Here is a 21,549-nt window from a genome sequence, read left to right on the forward strand (position 1 = left end):
ATAAAGGTGAAGAATAATTGTACACTCGCAAGTTTTCCTTTTGACAACGTAGTATTTAATTGAGTCATATAATCTGAAACATACAACTCATTAGTTTTACGCAACTGACGAATAAAAGTAATATTTTAAATAACGCATAAATGCATGTTAATAAGTATATTTATTTTTTGTGACACTACATAACATGTAGATAGCCAAATATGACAGATTTTAACGTATGAATGTCGTGACTTTATTTAAAAGTAGGTACGTCGCGGAAGTAACCTAGGCTATGGTGTGTCGGTTTTTTCGGAATAATTACTTGACTTGCTGTTTTTGTATTCTAAAAATAAGACCATATGCCTTCTTTGATCTTTGGGTAGAATCTTTAGCCCGTTGAATAAACATTGTAGAGCAAAATGAACTACTTACTTACCTACTATTATTAGATCGTTGACATACCTTTGTACATAAGTACCTATGTATAAGTTGTACCTAGTGCCTAGAGTGTAGTGCCTAGAGCATGATATTGCACACACACATATATATAGGAAATTCTGGTTTGTGCGAGTATCACTCATCTGTATACACGCACGTGCACTGATCTAGACCGGGAATGAATAACGAGTGCATGCAAGTCAAATGATATAGAGGCGACGTCTTACAATTTACAATTAGTCAACTCGGACTCGATTTGCTTCCATTGGCGTAATTTTTATACATGCATTTTAATGTACGTAGATGCATTTTCTTCACAAAATCCCTAGGTGCTACACACATTATTATTTAGGTATACATGGTAGTTAATATCAATTAATTAAATAGCTATGTAAACTAGTAGGTATCTGGTTGTAGTATCTTTCAAACAATTCTACCTATTCGTTAGTTTCATTAAAATATGTAAATTATAAGTAAGTACAGACGAAATAAAACGACGAAATAATTCGTATTCGCCAGCCTTTAAAATGCCAAACAACTTGCAAAATTATTGTCAAGGAAGTATCATGGCAAAAACTTAAGATTGTCAAACCATTTACGTCTTTACAGTGGTGGCCCTACTCGCCCCATTAGGGCATAATACTCCGACACTCCATATAGGTAGCGCGAGCGTGCTCGAGAGACGGTGTTCAACTGCCTAATTCACAAACAAATTTATGTAGACTGTGAGTTCGTGCCTAGTATATTTTGGCCTCAACTGTTGTAACAAACCGGAGAACAGACTTGTGCTGGTTGGTCTGAGGCTGCGTTTGGTAAGCGTTCGGAATGACAGCCCAGGATATCTGACTCCTTCGCTCGGCCTTGTGGCACGCGCCGCCGCCGCACGATGATTTACCGACCTCATTAAAAACAATTGAACATTTGAAATCTGGAAACATTTCGCAATCTACCTTGGATACCTTTGGTCCTTATGGACCATTAAAGAATTTCGTTTCTATGAAACACAAGTAGTTACCGCATAAGTTACTTTAACGTTAACTTTTTGCTATCCACTTCATTTTCCCATATCACCAATTCAATTTGATCCTTGGGTACATAAATATACCCAAGTGATTAGAACATAAGTAGTATAGATAGCAGATAGTTGTTAGTAATAAATGTAAGTAGTTCCGTCTAAGCTAACTTTGCACTAATTTATAATTTATATAATAATATGGTAGTGTGACTATTTAAAAAACACAAATCAAAAAATATTTCATAAAATAATCTGATTTGTTCCATAGTTACCACACTTTGTCAATGTAAATGCCATGCAGAGTAAATTTGGTCCGACTCTATTTACCCACCGTCAAAGATACAAACAACTTGAGGTGTAATTATTATTTCAAGACTATGCTATGCTAAGTGGGTACCTAAAAAACCTCAGCGGTAGACCTTCAATACGACATTTACATTTGCCGTGTTAGACAGTGGCCATTACGCCGTTAATCACTCAGACTGACCTACTCTATCTCAGAATTAATTGACAGTCGTAAATAATGTCCATTCTAAATATCTAATTCTATTGCATTGTCACTTTTTAACATTCTATTTTTGTTTTTAAATGCAATAATGATAACGTGTAAAGTGTCTCAAGCACATATCAGTTGACTTAATTTCCCATTAAAGATTTAGACTCTATTTTACATGTAGAGTAGGCACGAGATCAGTTTTAGCTTAGATTACAAGTCGTGTAGCACTAATACATCTAATGTATATCTACATTCTACATATTTAGATTTTGTATAGAAAGGTCCTTATCTCAGCTAGCTATGCCGATAGCCCCTGGCTATATTGCATTCGCGTCCTAGATTGCTATCGGATCAGATACAAATAAGCAGTTGCATTGTGATTGGCCGAACCGTTACTCCTTACGAGTGGGCAACTCTCCGTCAATAAAACTTTACAACAACGGCAGAACATTCTGCATCACAATAAGAGACAATCGCATAAATATATTCAACAAAGGAGCGCGTAGGCGTACAATATATTCGTATGAAACGTTTATTTATCAAGCGAGTTTGCCTAAGAAAAGTGTGGGCCCGAGCACGCGCCCGCGTGTTACACAACGACCGGTCCCGGCTAGACCGGCGACTGGTCTAGTCTGGATGTGTCCACTACTACATTTAACTAAACAACTTACTCGTGCATATATGTATAGGAGCTGAGTACTCGGAACGGCGGACCTGATTTGCGCTCGCTACTTATACGTACATACAGTTACTGCGTACGATGACTCGATATGTACCTGCAGAAAATAAATCGGTATTAAATGCGGAACATAATTGTTAATCTAGATACAACGAGTTATATTTATTGAGGGCCTAAACACGGCGCAGGTAACATAGCATAACTCCCGTATGAATATTAAACAAAGATAACGACGGGCTCCAACGATGCCCCGAGGACTCGATCGGCGAACGCTCAATAATACTCGCAGCCGAATGCTAATAACCATTCCTTACATTTGCGAGGCTTTTTGAGACCAGCGAGTCCGCACGAGACCCAATTATGGCTGTTCCAAAACTTCGTAAATTAGACGAGATGACAGCGCGGAACCAACAACTGACCGCGACATTCCGAGTCCTGCAACTTCGAAGAATGCCTCATTAAGATGTGCTGCGGCCGCGATGTCAACGTAATGGGTCACCAAGAGATTTATTCCGCATTTTGAACGAGGCAGATACCGGACAATAAATTCGTTTGAAACGCCTACACACGAATTATCATTTTACATTTAAAGTTATTTATATTGAAGTTACCTAGCTAAATGTAAATATTTATCAAATTTTATAAGTATGTACATACGTATTGAAGTAAATTAAAAACTGTTTGAATATAAATGTTATATTTAATATTGGACTCCGTTAGTCCGCATAATCCGATCGGGAGCAATCACGACGACGGGTTTAAATGTCGATGGCGGTGACTGCGGACTCAAGTGCTCTGCAAACAATATCTTATTTCAAGTTGTATGGGCGCCTGAGCTTGGTTCATAATTTTGCTCATACCAAGCCATTTAAATAGACGTTCTAGATGATAGATAAAATGAAAAAGGCAACCTTGGTCACATTTTAAACGGTATTCTAAAACAAGCTTCTCATATCTGGTTTCAGATAGAGATCAATTAAAAGCAGTATTAGCAATCATCTCTCTCACAAATCATTTGAAATCTATCTTTATTAAAACAATTTTTATGACATTTCATTGACTATTATTTTTAATATGCTGTTGGCTAATGGGATACTCTTGTCGAGTTAGTTTTTTGTGGTATTGTTTAGAAATCGGCAAACTCCGACACAATGGCGAGAAGAAGAGTTTTTGTCCGTCAACGCGGGCAAAATAAAATATTTGGACCGCGCGCCTTCATGTCCTATACAAACAGCCAATACCTTAGACGTGTCCCAACTTAGATTCGATGGTGTCAAGATACACAGAACGTTTTACGTAACGTTGTTTAATCAGGTGAAGTCAGGTGTTTCTGTCAATGCGTTCGTGTTGGACCAATAAAGAGTTGATAACTATGACCCGCAGTGCTTGTGGCATCGAAACGAGTTAAAATATTAGATTAAATTAAATTATTATTATTATTATTAGCGCGCCGCGTTATCTTCTAATGGACGGTATTTAGTTACACTAAACAGCCCAGGTTTTCAAAGCGAAGACATGACACCTAACCACTGCACAGTATACCTACTTTTCTGGCTACTTGGAATGTGTATATGGTTGTCATGCATATAGGAACTGGCCGGTGGCCATGTTGACATAACAAGTTAGACGCCGCCCGCCGCCTACGCTTCTCCTCTCCATTGGACACGTCTGGCTAAATATTAACAGTAAACATTCGATAATGTTCCATTGTACCGTCACGCAGGTGCCAACAATCAAGAATTATAATAACACAGGAATGTTTTATATTGTCCCAGAGTTACAAATCATCCCGATACCTGTCGACGTGATATGTAGTTTTGAGGGTGTTTGTTATGACAAGTGCAATGATAGCATTAAACCAAAGATCCTATGTGAACATGATGTGTCATATCTGCTTACGTATAAAATATTAGAATAGACGCAAATGCCTGTAATGATAAAATATTAAAAATTAAACTAGTAATGCATATTGTGGTTTAAGAATTTATTATCTCATTAAAAATTTTCAAAATTCACTTACATGCTGAGATATACTTATATAACAACACTTTTACTAGGCTAGCGTGTACTAATCAATCATTGTGATTATGGTCAAATCAATGTAGTTTTTTCTGAAACTTCTGAAAGATACATATTTATTTTAAAAATCAATCAATTACATTGACTCAGATATGCGTCATCACCACTTCCATCCATCAATAGGCTAGGCTGGCTAGGTACTTACATGACAATTTTTAGCATTCCGTACCCAAAGGGTAAAAACGGGACCCTATTACTAAGACTCCGCTGTCCGTCTGTCCGTCCGTCTGTCTGTCTGTCTGTCACCAGGCTGTATCTCATGAACCGTGATAGCTAGACAGTTGAAATTTTCACAGATGATGTATTTCTGTTGCCGCTATAACAACAAATACTAAAAACAGAATAATATAAATATTTAAATGGGGCTCCCATACAACAAACGTGATTTTTTTGCTGTTTTTTTCCGTAATGGTACGGAACTCTTCGTGCGCGAGTCCGACTCGCACTTGGCCGGTTTTTTTATTAATGGTATCAATCGTAATGCCGTTAATATAATTTCACTCCTGTCGTCAAATATAAGATTCCCGGACGTTTTAATAAATAAATGAATAAAAATTGGTCGTCCATCATCTCGGTGAGCAGTGAATGCTCTTTTTCCCGCTGTCCATGACGAACTCGTAATGCAATAATGCAATTTTGATTAACAGCGCGCCGCGCAATCAGCTCGATGTAGACATTATGCGAGTCCGCCGAATAAGCACCGACAACCGACAACTAATGATAATTTATGATAATGTTTGCAAACACCTCTTTAATTATCATTGAGAGCGTTATTATTGCGCTTTAAACGAGTTCCGAGCATAATTATTAATGTTTAACTATAGCAAGATTTGAGTTCCGAGAAAAATTATTATAATCATATGAATAAATGTGGTTTCGATTTACTACTAGCCTCTATAGTCGTATATGACGTATATCATTAAAAGTATAAGTGTTGCGTTTTTACATTTTGAGGGTAGGTATTTAAGTACATAAATGTGGTATTTCCTATTAAAAGGGACCTTATTGTCGATCTTACGCCATTATAAACGATGCTCCGATAAATACAATGCCGCGCGACGCTGCGCGGCGTAAGCGCCATCGACAATGAGGTCCCTTTTCATAGAAAATGCCCCAAATGATCTTAAATCTGCCACATAAATAATGTTTGAAAGTAGGCAAGGTAACATACATGTTTAGTTGAAAGTCGCAAAAGTCATATTTCTTGTCATGGAAAGTAGTTATTATTATTATGAAGACAATATTTTAGAAGTACCTAACACGAAACGCCACAGACATTTAGATGTAGGTAATGCTTGTAAATAGTTCTTTGAATTGATCTCAACTAATACATTTTGATACAACCAAATAAACCGACACGACAACAACATAAAAATCGGCCCCAATAGCAACCATGAATTATATATTAATAATAAACCATGTTCTGTTAGTTGGTCACAAGTCACACCAAACAAAAACATGTCAAAATTAGGACAAGTTATCCTTGGACGTATATCTACGAGATTTCTACGAAAGAGTATATCACCAACTATAAAAAAACCGATTTAAATGAACATTTTTAATTCAAATTAGCACTCGTTATACGAGTTTGAATCTCATTACGTGTAGTTAGTGGCTGACTAAACGAAGAATTCCGCTCGCTATAAGGTAGAACTATTCCAAGCAAATGCAATAAATCTACATATATGTAGGTATTATGTGTAACCAGAAATACAACTATTACACCATTATGTTCGTAAACATCAGTAATAAAATTAAAAACAGCCTCGTAATATCCTGACACTACTAGAAAGTATATACATATTTTAAAAATGTATCCAATTTGTGTTTTTGATGAGTGGAGTCAGATTTCTGAGTACATACCTACAAGACGTTATACACATTTATCGAATGTCAACGAAGAAAGACTATGTATAAACTTAAGAACAACTGATTAGTTAAGTAAACCTACATCACATGAATGTGCTTAGTAAAGTAACATATCTACTTAGGTACATATTTAGATGCATGCTTGCCGAAATGGCTTAGTACGGAGAATGAGGATTTACTGATGATTTTGTTATGGATTGGCTCGATCCAGATAACAAATTGAACTGTACTGAATTAAGCAAAGGATATGGTAAGATTAAATTTCCCCATTGATAGAACGCGCAAAAGGGTGGACACAAAAAGATTGATGGTCTGAGAACGGCGTGTTCACAAATGATTGTCGCCCTCAATAGAGAACAAGGTTTTCGTAACACGCAAAACGCTCGTAACTGACTTTCACCCGGACAATGGCTGAGCACTCACGACCTGGAGTCACGCAGCTTAGTCCCGCCGCGCACATTGGAGGACCAAAGCATCTCTACAAGCGTCTGAAGAGGACTCTTTCTGGTGGTGATTAAGTCACGAATAAAAAATCTGCGACCTAACTAATAAAATCTGATATAAAGTGAGTGTTTATAACTTTTTGTGAAGAATATTCGATAAAGACGAAAGTCTACCAAAACACTCTTTTTGGTGTCTAACTACCTACCAAGATGCTTATTGGGAAATATTATTGAATTTTTATTAATTACGAAATTCTACAAATAAGATTCAGATTAACATCACAAATATAATACAAGTCAAATAATCACATAGATTAAATTATTAAAATTTAATCATTTATTTAATTAAAACAATAGAGAGATCGAGTAGCGCATTATAAAAAAACTGCTTACCTACACTAAAATAATATAATAAAAAAATATGTATAAGTCCAGCCATTTGCGGCGGACCTTAGAGGCAGTCTTCTCATTTAGCCGACTGGGTCTGATTGATGATGCGAAGAAAGGTCAGTTTCACCTCATGAACCTTTATACATAATCGTGGCCACATAAAATTGCGAAGCTTCCCTCTACTAACGAGCTTTTTGCGCTTAGAAACTGACGCTGATTAGTAAATGCGATAACCTATAGGACATAAAAAGTTTTGTTATTTAAGAACATAATTATGCGCCTATCCATCATCATGACATACGATAGTTAACACCTACCTCGACCCCAACTCTGTATCATGATATTCTATTATTAGGTTAAAATAAGTAACTAAATCTTGAATATTTTCATTGACCCCGATTTAAATAACCCCAATGTCTTTGACTGAGGCGGTCACCTCGAATTCAAAGGCCAACTAAATTCCACATAAGTGCCGCAGTCTTATTTTGACAAGTCATTACCTCACATAGCCAGCACGGAATGCACATAAGGCAATGGTGATATGTGCCAAGGCGCGAACTCTAGGGGTGCAAGGCGTGAACGCTAACGCGGGGCCCAAACACGGAGGTGTGAAAAGGCCTTCGGCTTGGGAGCTAAGCCGCTTACCGGTCCTGGCTATAAATCCTAATGGCCGCCACCGCCGCCACGGCTTCGCTTGCAAGCTAAGCACTTCGATGCTTTAACAACATCAAAGTGCCGATGTATAAAATACCAAACTCTTAAAATCGCCTGACAGAAATCAATGCCTCACTATAACACGATGCAATCAGGTGACATTTTAGCATCTAATGTGTGTGTTTATGTTGTCTATAGCGTTAGTTCTTCTTGGGCAGGAATTTTTGCCAGAAGCTGTAAGTGACTGATGTATCATCCACCTAACCTTTATATTTCGCAGGTTAATACTAATGATCTAGGTATCTACGTGGCAGCTGCAAAATAGCCACCATCTTCAGCAAAAACATGATACCTAATAACTTAATGTGTAGGTATTTTTAAAAACTCGACGTCCGCTGCAGTCTGGTGTCGAATGTCTTCGTTCGGTCAGACCATGTATTCCTAGTGGTTATAAGCAGTGGAATCGTACGCTTTGGCAAACCAACATAATAGTGACCTCAAGTTCGATGACAATTTAATAGTATGTATATAGTCGGAAATCTAGTTCGCCAGAGCAGTCGACTCACTTGCGATCGATAAGCTAATGGAACAATACCTCAGATTGCGTTTCCATCGGGCCAACTCGGTCAAGCACTGGAGCGGAATTAAGATCTTGCAAGAGGAAGTCGCGTGTGGCCGCCGGGAGGAATTAATGGAATTAATTAATGATCGACTGAATTACAACATGAATTATTAAGCTCTTGACTCTCGGGTGTGTAACGTAAGAGATTTAATGATGCAAGCAAGCATGCCGTTAGGCAGAAGAGGCAAAAACATAGTGTATTTTTTTATAGGAAATATTTTTTTATTTCTACCTACCAACGCCATCAAATGCAACAAACGAACAAAACTCCTACAATGTTTTCCAAAAAAGAACGGAAATTAACTAGGCAATCGTGGATAAATCAACTCAATACCGTCTACTCTTGTATTGAATGAACATAAAGTCGTTTCAATCGCTTTAATACTCGAACGCGGCACGCACAGGCTAATACCGTTCTATAATTCTTATATAATCTTTAAGGCCTACCGATAACAACGCTGCAGATCGCCAGACAAACCTCTGTAATTGTGGAACACAGGCAGTTGTCACCAGTAGAGGTAAGACACCCTATTAAGAACGCGGAGGCCAATTTAACCATTATCGGACAAAATCTCGGCGTACGGTCTGGCTATTGTTGTGTCGCCTCGGTTATGGAGTCGCGCCATGGCGTAAACAAACGGGTTATGCTGCGGGTAAACCTCAGCTTTATGGCATTCCTGATGCCTGCTTATTTTATATTTCAGAACTACAATGTTTTTTAATGTGACATATGGGAATTACATGGCATTTAAGTATACAGCGAGAAGAACGACGTAGTTGCATTGCAACACCTAAGATGCGTTAGTTACACAAAACGAGTTATAATATAATGGGCATAGCTATGGTACGGTTTCAAAATAACTGTCATTATTTTTAAGTAATTCGGGTATAAGTCGCGTGAATCAATATGACAGGCATTTCTGGACGAAAGTGAACGAATGGGTTAAATTGTTCTAAACATGTACTAATGGTCAATCAACACATAGGTACTATATTATAATATATTGTATAGACCATTACAATGTTGATAAGCCCTACATGAGGATTTTATGTGAATGAATCGATTGAGTTTCGAACAGACGAACTTGAGAGTTGCATGAGTAATAGGAAAACAACCGTTCAGTTTTCAAATTCGAAGGTAACCCTTTCACCAAATCCGATAACACAAAAACAGGAACAATCGCATAATACGCGAAGGCATCTGAGGCGGTCTACGGCGGGCTTCCGTTTTTTAGGGTTCCGTACCCAAAGGGTAAAAATGGGACCCTATTACTAAGACTCCGCTGTCTGTCTATCTGTCTGTCCGTCTGTCACCAGGCTGTATCTCATGAACCGTGATAGCTAGACAGTTGAAATTTTCACAGATGATGTATTTCTGTTGCCGCTATAACAACAAATACTAAAAACAGAATAAAATAAATATTTAAGTGGGGCTCCCATACAACAAACGTGATTTTTTTGCCGTTTTTTGCGTAATGGATGGTAATGGTACCTACGGAACCCTTAGTGCGCGAGTCCGACTCGCACTTGGCCGGTTTTTTACGAGATATATTTCAAGAGTGGTTGAATCGAGCTTCCTCTTTGCCTGTCAAACCACCGATAGATACTTAGGGAGCCATCCGCTAAAGAAATCGCTGCTTGGTTATTTTTTAGCAGTCGAAATTGCAACGAGCTATAAATGGCCGGCGTGGCCTGCGGCGGTTGCCATTTGCAATCGGTTATGGAACGACCGCGAACCTCTTTTTGCATTATAATCGGTCGTACCCGCTCAGACTTTTTTGCCATATCCAGATAAGCGATGGTCGTCCTACATGGACTTAAATGCAAAAATATTCGAAGAAGTTGCAGTCACCCACCGCATTATGCAGTGTCCAAAAGGGTCTGCCATAACCAAATAAAAAACAATTTAAGTAACAATGCACAACAATTGATTAAAAACTTTAAATTAGCCAGATAATTCCGGAATACGGCGATTCATGTAAAGTGGGTTTCTGATGGATGACAGCGCGTTGAACGAGACATTTAGTGTCGGATGCACGAAAGTGCAACATCGCAAGCTTATGCATAGCAAAGCGTCGAGTTACAGGAATACAGGCGGTCCGTGCCGGCTCATTAACGAACCAACTTGGCCAGCAAACGCGATGTGATGTGTCTGCAATATTTTATTATTCATAATATATTGTGTTACACCATTGCGAAATATGATGCCACAAAAATGTGTAAACATTTAACGTTCTTAAAAATGCGCTACGGTCGTGACTTTCAAATGTATTATTTGAATCACTTTCGTAAACGTGTTGGGGTTATAATATTGTGTAAGTATTGTAATTTGACAGCGAGCGAGGAAATTGAGCGCGATTAAGATGCAGCGCGTGCGCCGCGGGTCGCTTCGATAATAAAGGACCAGCCCATGCATCATTCAAAGGGTCCTGGTGATCTAGAAACAAACATTTCGGGCCTAAGGACAGGTATCCGGAAATTTCGCCTTGAAACCGACTTGCCATACGAAGGAAGATGGTATATAATTAAGGTGGAAAGTCCTCGTCTTGAGTGTATTACTTAGTCTAATGAAATCACAGGTAGTCTAATGCTAACGAGAAAATATAGTACTTAGGTTTATTCAATAAAATTATTACAAACATCTACAATATCTATTAGTTTATAGTATAGTTTATAGTTATAAATTTATACTGAACAAAACATAGGCATGTAACCGGAAAACACGTAACGTAAAATTCCCAATGTACCTATTCAAATCATAAATACAAAGGCCATTAAAATAATTACTGACTCCATACGGATTCATAGATTAGTTTTATCTTACATACATACATAACCACACGTCATACGTAGGTGTCTATTAAATGTTAGAACCACTGATTAGAGCTATACTAAATCATAATTTGCCGGTAGGTCCAGCTCCAGCTACATTTACAGAACAGTTATTGCCACTGTTATTAACGTAGAGGCCGAAAGCCGAACGATCGGCTTGTCGACTCCGGGAACAAATTAAAAAAATAAACACCTAGCGATACAAAGAACGCCTTCATTCGACCTGGCGCGCCGACACAATGCCGACCTACAATTCGCTGTTAATTAGTTTGGTTTCATTCAAAGAACACCTAATACGGGACTCGAAGAACAATGATCCTCTTTCATGCGCTCCGAGAAGTTACAGTAGGTATTGATAAATGAAAAGCCTGACGTTAGAATAGTTGACAAGGACTGGGTTGGTATCACAGAGACGCTTTGTTTCATAAGGCTATCAATTTAAATCGCTTCGATCTAGGCCACAGTCGTTACACCAATCAACGCCAAAAAAGCTGTTGAGTGTTGATGCTCTTTAACGGCACGGCATTCAAACTATAAATTAATGTCGGGTAAGACACATTAACGCGAAGTTTGAGTAAGATAATGTAAGTGGACACATGGCTGTACGGCACGGCAGTACAAGCATTAGGTTACCCTTCAGTTACGACGTGATTGGAGCCGAGTACGCGTCGTAAAAATATTTCCAAGTACACATGCAACGACAAGAAAGATGATAGCAATGGTGGGCGCAGTCAAGTGTCTTGGGAACATACATATAACATAATGTAGAATCAACACAACACTCCTTGTGGTTGGACTCTCATAAAAACCCCCCATTATCATCAAACGTTAGCATTATAAAAGCCATTGTTTCGCACCCCGCAAAATGCGTGTTGTATTGATACTTGTAGTGTAGTACCTACCTACCTACATATAATTCAAATACATATGATGAGCCCAATAGATAGGCCTCAAGGCGGGCATCTCGGACGGAACACGTGTCGCTGATTGCCCTCAATTGGCGAGCGAATAAAAACAATCGTGTAAAAATAACCGTGATTTCATCCCGCAACATGTGACGGTTGTTTTCCCTTAGTGAGGAGTGTGGTGTTCTCACAGGCCATGTGAAATTGCCTGCCGACTCGATCCCAGGCGGTGCCGAATCCTACTCTGAATCACTAATGTTATTAATGAAGTGCGGCTGTGGCGTAAGGCACGCAACTTCTTCCGAGAACCGTGAATCGTAAACATTCGCATTGCTCTAAGTATTACTTGTACCTACAGGGTACTGGGAGCGCCATATGGTCAGCGGGCTAGGCGCAATCCGGCTGTGATGCGTTATCGCGTGTGAAGTGACTCCACATCGAGATAGTGGCATCCGCGCGCGGTCACGCTATATGGGTCAAATTCAGGAAGTAAAACCGCAAATTTGCTTTTGGTTAATTAGACGCATGCAATAATTTTATTACAGATGAGCACTTTTATAAATACCTAAATAGCCTTGTTTATGTCGAACCAAAAATTAAATAGGTCACTATCGCTCGCCACGCTTGGCTACTTCCGTTGCTTGGTTTTAAAGTTTTAATAACAAGATGGGTCAGATTTAGATTAAATGTCTTTAATTAAAATTATCACGCACAAATACTTTGTGATTTTTAGGGTTCCGTACCTCAAAAGGAAAAAACGGAACCCTTATAGGATCACTCGTGCGTCTGTCTGTCTCTCTGTCTGTCCGTCTGTCACAGCCTATTTTCTCCGAAACTACTGGACCAATCAGTTGAAATTTGGTACACATATGTAACGGGGGCCACTTTTGGGGGTGCATGAGAAAATTAAAAATAAAGTTTGTCAAACCATATCGTGTTACATATCAAACGAAAGAGCTTATTGTGAGAATCTCAAATATATTTTTTGTATAGTTTTAAGATAAATAGTTTAGAAGTTATTTAAGAAAATAGGCAAAAAGTGACCATCCCCCCCCCCCTTTATCTCCGAAACTACTAGGTCAAAAATTTTGAAAAAAATACACAAAATAGATCTTTACCTATAGATCACCGGAAACCCTATTAGAAATGTGCAGTCAAGCGTGAGTCGGACTTAATTACTTAGTTTTTGATCCGACCCCTACGGGTTTTTTAAAGACATTTCACATAAAAAATACATTGTTTAAATTGTGTAATGTACGGAACCCTTGGAACGCGAGTCCGACTCGCACTTGGCCGGTTTTTATTTACTAACATACACACATATTAAATACTTGTAGCTAGCTGAAATACTTAACGAAATTCATCACTCATAAGAGTCATAAGTAAACGTCATTACATATTTATTACGTGGAATAGTTTTGAAATACATATAAGTATGTACTTAATCTGACCTCAGACGGCTGAATTGACAATTGACAAAATTAAAAATATCACGCACTTTGTTCAGTTCAGTGTTAATTCAGCCATCTGAGATCAGATTAAGTACCTACTTTATATGTAGGTATTTCAAAACTATTCCACGTAGTTAATGACGTTTTCTTATGAGTAATGAATTTCGTTAAGTATTTCAGCTAGCTACAAGTACATATGTACGTTAGTTTAGTTAGTAAATCACAAAATATTTGTATTAACATAAGTACAACTTTACGAAAATAAGCTTAAAACGTTACAAAGTAGCGATTGATAACACAGATTGCATTTAAATTTTGTTAGTCATGGGTTGTCCACACATTATCTTTTGAAAGGCAGCCCCATTGTTCCTTAAAAGCTATTGTCACAATTGGCGCCACTTTAAAACTAGATAAGTGCACCCTTGTAGTCACAAAAATACTTTGCATTCTTAACAAGACGGATGCGATAAGGAAAGTAATTCATTAATTAGTGTAGGTACTTAATTCATTGTTTTGTTGGAATAACGTCATGAAGTGTAACATCCGTCGTATTGCATCCTATGCACATGCAGCGCGGGGGACATTTAATGAGCTATATAGTTCCAATGTTTCCCATGCAATTGCGTCACAGTGATGACGACTGAAGATAACATTACCTGTAGCCTATTAATAGGCAGATACATACATCTAATCAGATAATCTCGCTGTTCATTTATACCACACATTTCTGAGTTAAGGGAAAAGCAAAAAATATGACTAAGTCAGGCCGAATTAGCCCTTTTTAGGGTTCCGTACCTCAAAAGGAAAAAACGAACCCTTATAGGATCACTCGTGTCGTGCGTCTGTCTGTCTGTCCGTCTGTCACAGCCTATTTTCTCCGAAACGACTGGACCAATTAAGTTGAAATTTGGTATACATATGTAAGTTTGTGACCCAAAGACGGACATGTAACGTAAACAAATTTTGGGGGGTAAATGAGAAAATTAAAAAATAAAGTTTTTCAAACTATATCGTGTCACATATCAAATGAAAGAGCTCATTGTGAGAATCCCAAATATATATTTTTTATAATTTAAGGATAAACAGTTTAGAAGTTATTCAAGAAAATATGCAAAAAATAAGCATTCCCCCCTTTATCTCCGAAACTACTTGGTCTAAAATTAAAAAATACACAAAATAGATCTTTACCTATCACAGGAAAACCTATTAAAAATGTGCAGTCAAGCGTGAGTCGGACTTAATTATTTAGTTTTTGATCCAACCCCTACGGGTTTATTAAAAGACATTTCACGCACGTTTCACATCAAAAATACATTGTTTAAATTGTGTAATGTACGGAACCCTTGGAACGCGAGTCCGACTCGCACTTGGCCGGTTTTTACCTACTTTTTTAAAGTTGGCTCCTTGTTTAAAACATTTATTAAACTTGATTGTTAGAAAATGTATTTTCTAGGAAAGGGCGAGTTCCACGAGTGTGTTCATTTACTTTGATTAGTCAAAGTTTTAGAGTGAAAATAAAATATATAGCATTTGGAAATTATATTTGATACGACTTTTATTTAGTACAGTCAGATAAATACCATTAATATTTGTCTGATTATTCGAAGTTCGAAGCGAGACATAGACTGTGAGACCTTAGTGTTGGATGATGTTGGACATTCTGAGTATAATATGTTTTGAAAAGATGTCCCGCCGAGTTTGTTGCCGGTCCCATATTGGGATACCCTCCTACAATTTAGGAGGGAATTAAATCTTCTCGGGTCCGAGGTGTAGGGTTGGAGCAGGCGTAGTTTTTATCGCGTATATAATTATCTTTACTTGAAAATAGTTGTATTGTATAACTAGCCTTATGAACCGATTTTGCATGTACAACTAGCCTTAAAGTTTAGTCTATGATGGTTCATTATTTTTAGTATGTGGGTATTTTTGCACTTTGTAGTTTTTCCTGTCACCCGTTGACCACGAACGCTGTAAAGGGTTCGAAACGTCGGGATGTATTATAAATTCAATATATGCGATATAATCCGTTTTCATAGTTTTATTTTATGATTATTCGAAATTATGGCGTATTGTGTTTATTGTTTTTCACCCAACATTTCTAATGAAAAAACCGGCCAAGTGCGAGTCGGACTCGCGCACGAAGGGTTCCGTACCCTTACGGAAAAAAACAGCAAAAAAAATCACGTTTGTTGTATGGGAGCCCCATTGAAATATTTATATTATTCTGTTTTTAGTATTTGTTGTTATTGCGGCAACAGAAATACATCATCTGTGAAAATTTCAACTGTCTAGCTATCACGGTTCATGAGATACAGCCTGGTGACAGACAGACAGACGGACGGATAGACGGACTGCGGAGTCTTAGTAATAGGGTCTCGATTGGGTACGGAACCCTAAAAAAGCAGCGCACTGCGGCACGGTACTGCGCGGACCCTCAGCACGAGGCAATCTGTATCAATCAGTCTACATCGTGCGAACGCGTTATAATCGGAGAGGATATTATAATAAACAGACGGTCCCCTCGTTGTCCTGCCCTCCCTAATAAATATTAATACTCGAACTTGAATGCCTCAATGCTTTATTCCTATCACGTCCCAAGCATTGCAATCGTAAGCAAACCACTGTGAGCGTAACCCCGAGAACTGTAATAACTATAGCATTCGGAGAGATTACAATTGTACGTCCATCGGAGGCAACCTCTCAGAAAGCAACGGGAATCATGAACCAGGCCATGCTGGTCCATTGACACTCAATTTTCCTTTTTGCAATACGGTTTACTGGGATGTCTTCTTCGTACATTGTTCTTGTGCTCGATGATTAGACTGATTAGCATCTTAAGGTCATTAAGAGGGCCATTACTGGTTCTTAAGTATGTAACTCTATTGAGCATTATATATAGGGTTGAGATATTAGATAAACTTTATAACCACATTCAGAAGATAATTTAACTAAATAAGTATAGTACTTACCTACATTTAAAAAAACCGAACTATCAGTGTGTCATTTTCATTTCTCTGAACTTGACTTCAAACTTAAATACCATTGCCATACCAAAACCTTATATAACACATTAAATTATTGTCTTTTTTAGAAGCATGGAACATCACTTCATCCGCTTTTCTCTAACCAACATAAAAATATTGTTAAGTTTTTAGTAAAACCTGGCATAGAGCTGAAAGGCATGCAAAGACAAAAGCTTAAAGATTTCCTGTTCACCACGAAAGTGGTACTTTTATGAGGTGTCCTTTACTTCTGCTTATCGCATCAATAAAGTTAATGGGCAAGGGGTGTTCCATAAGTCCCTCGCCGGAAGGGTCACGTGTCAAACAGCGAGGGCTGACGAGAACACTACCCTCCCACGTTTCCCACGCCACCCCAATGGAAACCTCACTTGTTGATTTTGTTCAGTACCCCATAGAACGTTTCCGGATACTCTATACAATAATTACAGCAATTTATTGTTTTATTGTTACGACTTGTTGATATTTTTGAATGGGAAAACTGAAGTCACGTTTGTGATCTTTGTTGAATATTGACTACTAAATCGTGATGGATTTTAAGAGTGCGTTGTTAACTAAAAAAGGTATGTAGGTACGTCTAGATGCTTTAATTGTACCCTTCTTAAAATGGGAATTATTCGTAATATGATTGCAATTTTCTGCATATCTAATAATATTTATCAACTTATCAAACTCGGAAAGGTTCTTAAAGGTGTTATATAGCGGCAACAGAAATACATCATCTGTGAAAATTTCAACTGTCTAGCTATCACGGTTCATGAGATACAGCCTGGTGACAGACGTACGGACGGACAGACAGACAGACAGTGGAGTCTTAGTAATAGGGTCCCGTTTTTGCCCTTTGGGTACGGAACCCTAAAAAACGTTTATATAGGTAACTAGAGTTAGACCAAGATAAGTCTGCAACAGTCTGATAGCACATATCTAGCTAAGTCAAATTAAAACGAAAATGGGCGATCTGCGGAAATATTTCGTGTAGTTTTGAAAATTGGTATAGCTAAAGTTATACCTTGTAGTATACAGATGAACATACTAAAAGTCCTCGGGGACTGAATTTTCAAAACTACACGAATTATTTCCGCAGATTTGTTGTTGTAGAAGTTTGCCATTTAAAATAACACTCACTGCGTATGCTATCAAAATCGGTGCAGACTTATCTTGGACTAACTCTATATTTCAACCACTGAAACTGAATGACACCTTACTTGTACGTTTGTAACATGTTTGTACCTAACAGATTTCAATTCAGAGATCCTGCATTCATTGTAATATTCTAATATTTGTTGATTGTTGTTGTTGATATATCATAAAGTATTGTTAAATCCAAATTGCCGTACGTGGAGGGCAAAAACCAAAACACCATCAATTTGATGTAAATGTAAAACAGACACGCGATATTAAAGGAATATTTATGCGCTAGCGAAGATTTTTAACAAATTGCTTGGCATTTGCTAAATTCTGCCCTCAGGCGTGCCTTCTACATACATTTGTGGGGTAGTACGAATTCTTATAACAAATTAAAACGGATCTTGTAAAACATATGTGATATTTAGGAGTTTTTTATTAGTGTCCTATTAGAGAGAAATAATATGTTTATTGTTTTTAAGATTTGCCTACTTATTTAGTGTTTATTTATTATTTAAACGAGAATTCTATATACAAAAAGTAAAACTAACGTTCTGAAGTCTCTCTCTCTCTCTCTGCACCACAGACACGGGGCAATGGAATAAAAAAAGCTGGATTTTGATAAACCTATATAATGTAATTTTTATATTTGGTAGATTTGTGTAGGCGGTGGTGGTGTGATCCATAGGTACTTTATAAAATATTAATCTTACTCATTACACTTGTTGGTGGTTTTTAGGGTTCCGTACCCAAAGGGTAAAAACGGGACCCTATTACTAAGATTCCGCTGTTCGTCTGTCCGTCCGTCTGTCTGTCTGTCACCAGGCTGTATCTCATGAACCATGATAGCTAGACAGTTGAAATTTTCACAGATGTATTTCTGTTGCCGCTATAACAACAAATACTAAAAAGTACGGAACCCTCGGTGCGCGAGTCCGACTCGCACTTGGCCAGTTTTTTCTACTAATATCCAGGGCCCTATGTCCTTCCCCGAGATTCAAACTATCTCTATACCAAATTTCAACTAAATCAGTTCAGCGGTTTAAGTGTGGTGGTAGTGGTAACAGACAGACAGACAGACACACTTTCGCATTTATAATATTAGTATGGATGTGGCTTTACATTATGAAGGGTTCTTATTAGTGGAACGCAACATATATTCACATACTAACAATAACTCTTCCTCATTCTCTTCTCCTCGGAGTGGATTTAAAAAACCAATACAAGGGTTCCTAACACAATTTTTAACAAAGTGTTTTTTTATGTGAAACGTGAGTAAAATGTCTTTATAAAAAACCCATAGGGGTCGGATCAAAAACTAAGTAATGAAAGTCCGACTCACGCTTGACTGCACATTTCTAATAGGTTTTCCTGTCATCTATAGGTAAAGAACTATGTGCTTATGTATTTTTTACAAAATTTTAGACCCAGTAGTTTCGGAGATAATGGTAATTTTTTGACTATTTTGATATTTTCTTAAATAACTCCTAAAGTATTTATTTTAAAATTACAAAAAAATATATATTTGAGATTCTCAAATTGAGCTCTTTCATTTGATATGTAACACGATATAGTTTGAAAAACTTTATTTTTTCATTTTCTCATTTACCCCCAAAAAATGGCCCCCATGTTTAAAATTCATTTGTTTACGTTACATGCCCGTCTTTGGGTCACAAACTTACATGTCTACCAAATTTCAACTTAATTGGTCCAGTATTTTGGAGAAAATGGGCTGTGTAGCTGTGACAGACGGACAGAAAGACAGACTGTAGACGCACGAGTGATCCTATAAGGGTTCCTTTTTTCCTTTAGGTACGGAACCCTAAAAATAAAGTAGTAAATATATATAAACAGAAATAAAATTACCGGTATTTTATTTCTGCTTCCCTTATAGTTGCTTATAGTATAGCCAGTATAGGTCAATGACTCTTCTCTTCTCTTTCCGCGCTGAGTCTAGTAGCAATTAATAATAACCGTATTAGCTGGATAAGCAATCTCAACAATACGGTGATCTTCTGGGCTATAACCGCGAAAATCGAAGTTCGCAAATTGCGGGCATCTGTCTCTGCCTCTCTAATTAGTAGTTACGCCTTCATCAGAGTAAAAGAGAAAGAATCTCGCAATTTGCGAATTTCGATTTTCGCGGTAGCCCCTCTGCTGCTGACCCTATTTTTGTCTTCTTGATTTTTGTAGGTGTGATTAGGCAATGTCTTAAAAGATGTAAATTTAATAGGTACCTACGGAGAATTTTTAGGTAAAAGGTAGGATTTACCTAAATTTTATGTTATTTTACATAAGTTAGCAGCTTTGTGTTTACTAAGGTATTAAAAATGGACATACACATGCATTCCCAAATTACTTATTTAGATACCTATTAACAGACACAAAACAGAACGGACCTACGTACAACACAACAGTATCTACGCAGGTTTATTTGTTATACAAAAGTCCAAACAATTTTAAGAGCCGATCAATCAATTATTAGATAACTACATTATACTAAAATACTTATTCAAAGTAAACGTTTTTCCAATTAATCCTAGTCACAAAAAGTTTTTGACTCATAAAACGTAGTCAGGTTTAATTATGAATAATTGTCATAGTTACATCATTTCCAACATACCTGCCATTCCAGTCGCACTGATCACCTATCATTCCCGCCTCCGCACCAAAAATCAGGCCCAAGACAACTGTCCAAAAGACGGACCTCAATTCCATTTTGAGGGGACAAATCAAACCACTCTTCGAAATTAACCTAACAATTGTCACATCACTTGAAAATAATCCATTAGGTTAATTCTATAGTTCATAAAACTCATAAAAGTTCGAAAGAAACCATCACAAAATAAACAAGACTCGATTTACGCGCGAAGCGGCTCGACGACTATACACCCGCTCGAATACTACCATACTAAAGAAAAAACAAAAAGAAAAAAGCAACCCGCGCTTAACAGCGAAGTAAGAAAGAGACCTTAATGATTATCGTACTAAGAGCGAAAGAGATGGCTACAAAACCTGTGGTTGTGGTCATTGTTAGAGCGGTATAGAATGTAATAGCAATATTGCTTTCCCCTTCCAACTAGAGAAAATAAAGGATTATCAATTCGAAACCTTATTGTTTAGGTGTTACAGTTTATATTCATACCGACTTCTATATTCACTATTGGCGGGAAAACTTTTATAGCACTTTATTTTAGCAAGGGTGTTTTACGTGTTTGATAATGGTGATAAGATTGCGCTAGCTCGGTTTGTTTGTTGGCGAGTAAGTATTAAGTAATTATAACTACTAATCATAAACATTTATTATACGGACGAAAGTAACAAAAGTCAGAATAATTAATTAAAAACAGTTACTATAGTTATGCAAATAAAATATATTATATTCTATTCTATTTGTGCAACAGGAGAGGAAAGTTGGTTTTTCTTGCGAGTGTTGATTTTGAGTCCCGAGCAAGTGAAAGATTCTATAATTGAATCACGAGCGAAGCGAGTGATTCTAAGTTAGAATCGAGCGTAGCGAGGGACTCAAAAACACGAGATGTAAAATAACTT

General features: G+C 37.5%; 1 protein-coding gene across 1 annotated transcript in view; it reads right to left on the bottom strand.

Moving 5' to 3' along the window:
* LOC134744257 (meteorin-like protein) overlaps positions 1-20,897 on the bottom strand; it is a 49,188-nt gene extending 28,291 nt beyond the window's left edge. Inside the window, exon 1 of the mRNA XM_063678005.1 lies at positions 20,621-20,897. Within this exon, the coding sequence (XP_063534075.1) occupies positions 20,621-20,715 (95 nt within the window). The 5' untranslated portion in view covers positions 20,716-20,897. The remainder of the gene's footprint in view (positions 1-20,620) is intronic.
* Positions 20,898-21,549: the final 652 nt, after the last annotated feature.

Source organism: Cydia strobilella, chromosome 9 (assembly GCF_947568885.1).
Source record: "Cydia strobilella chromosome 9, ilCydStro3.1, whole genome shotgun sequence".
NCBI lineage: Eukaryota > Metazoa > Arthropoda > Insecta > Lepidoptera > Tortricidae > Cydia > Cydia strobilella.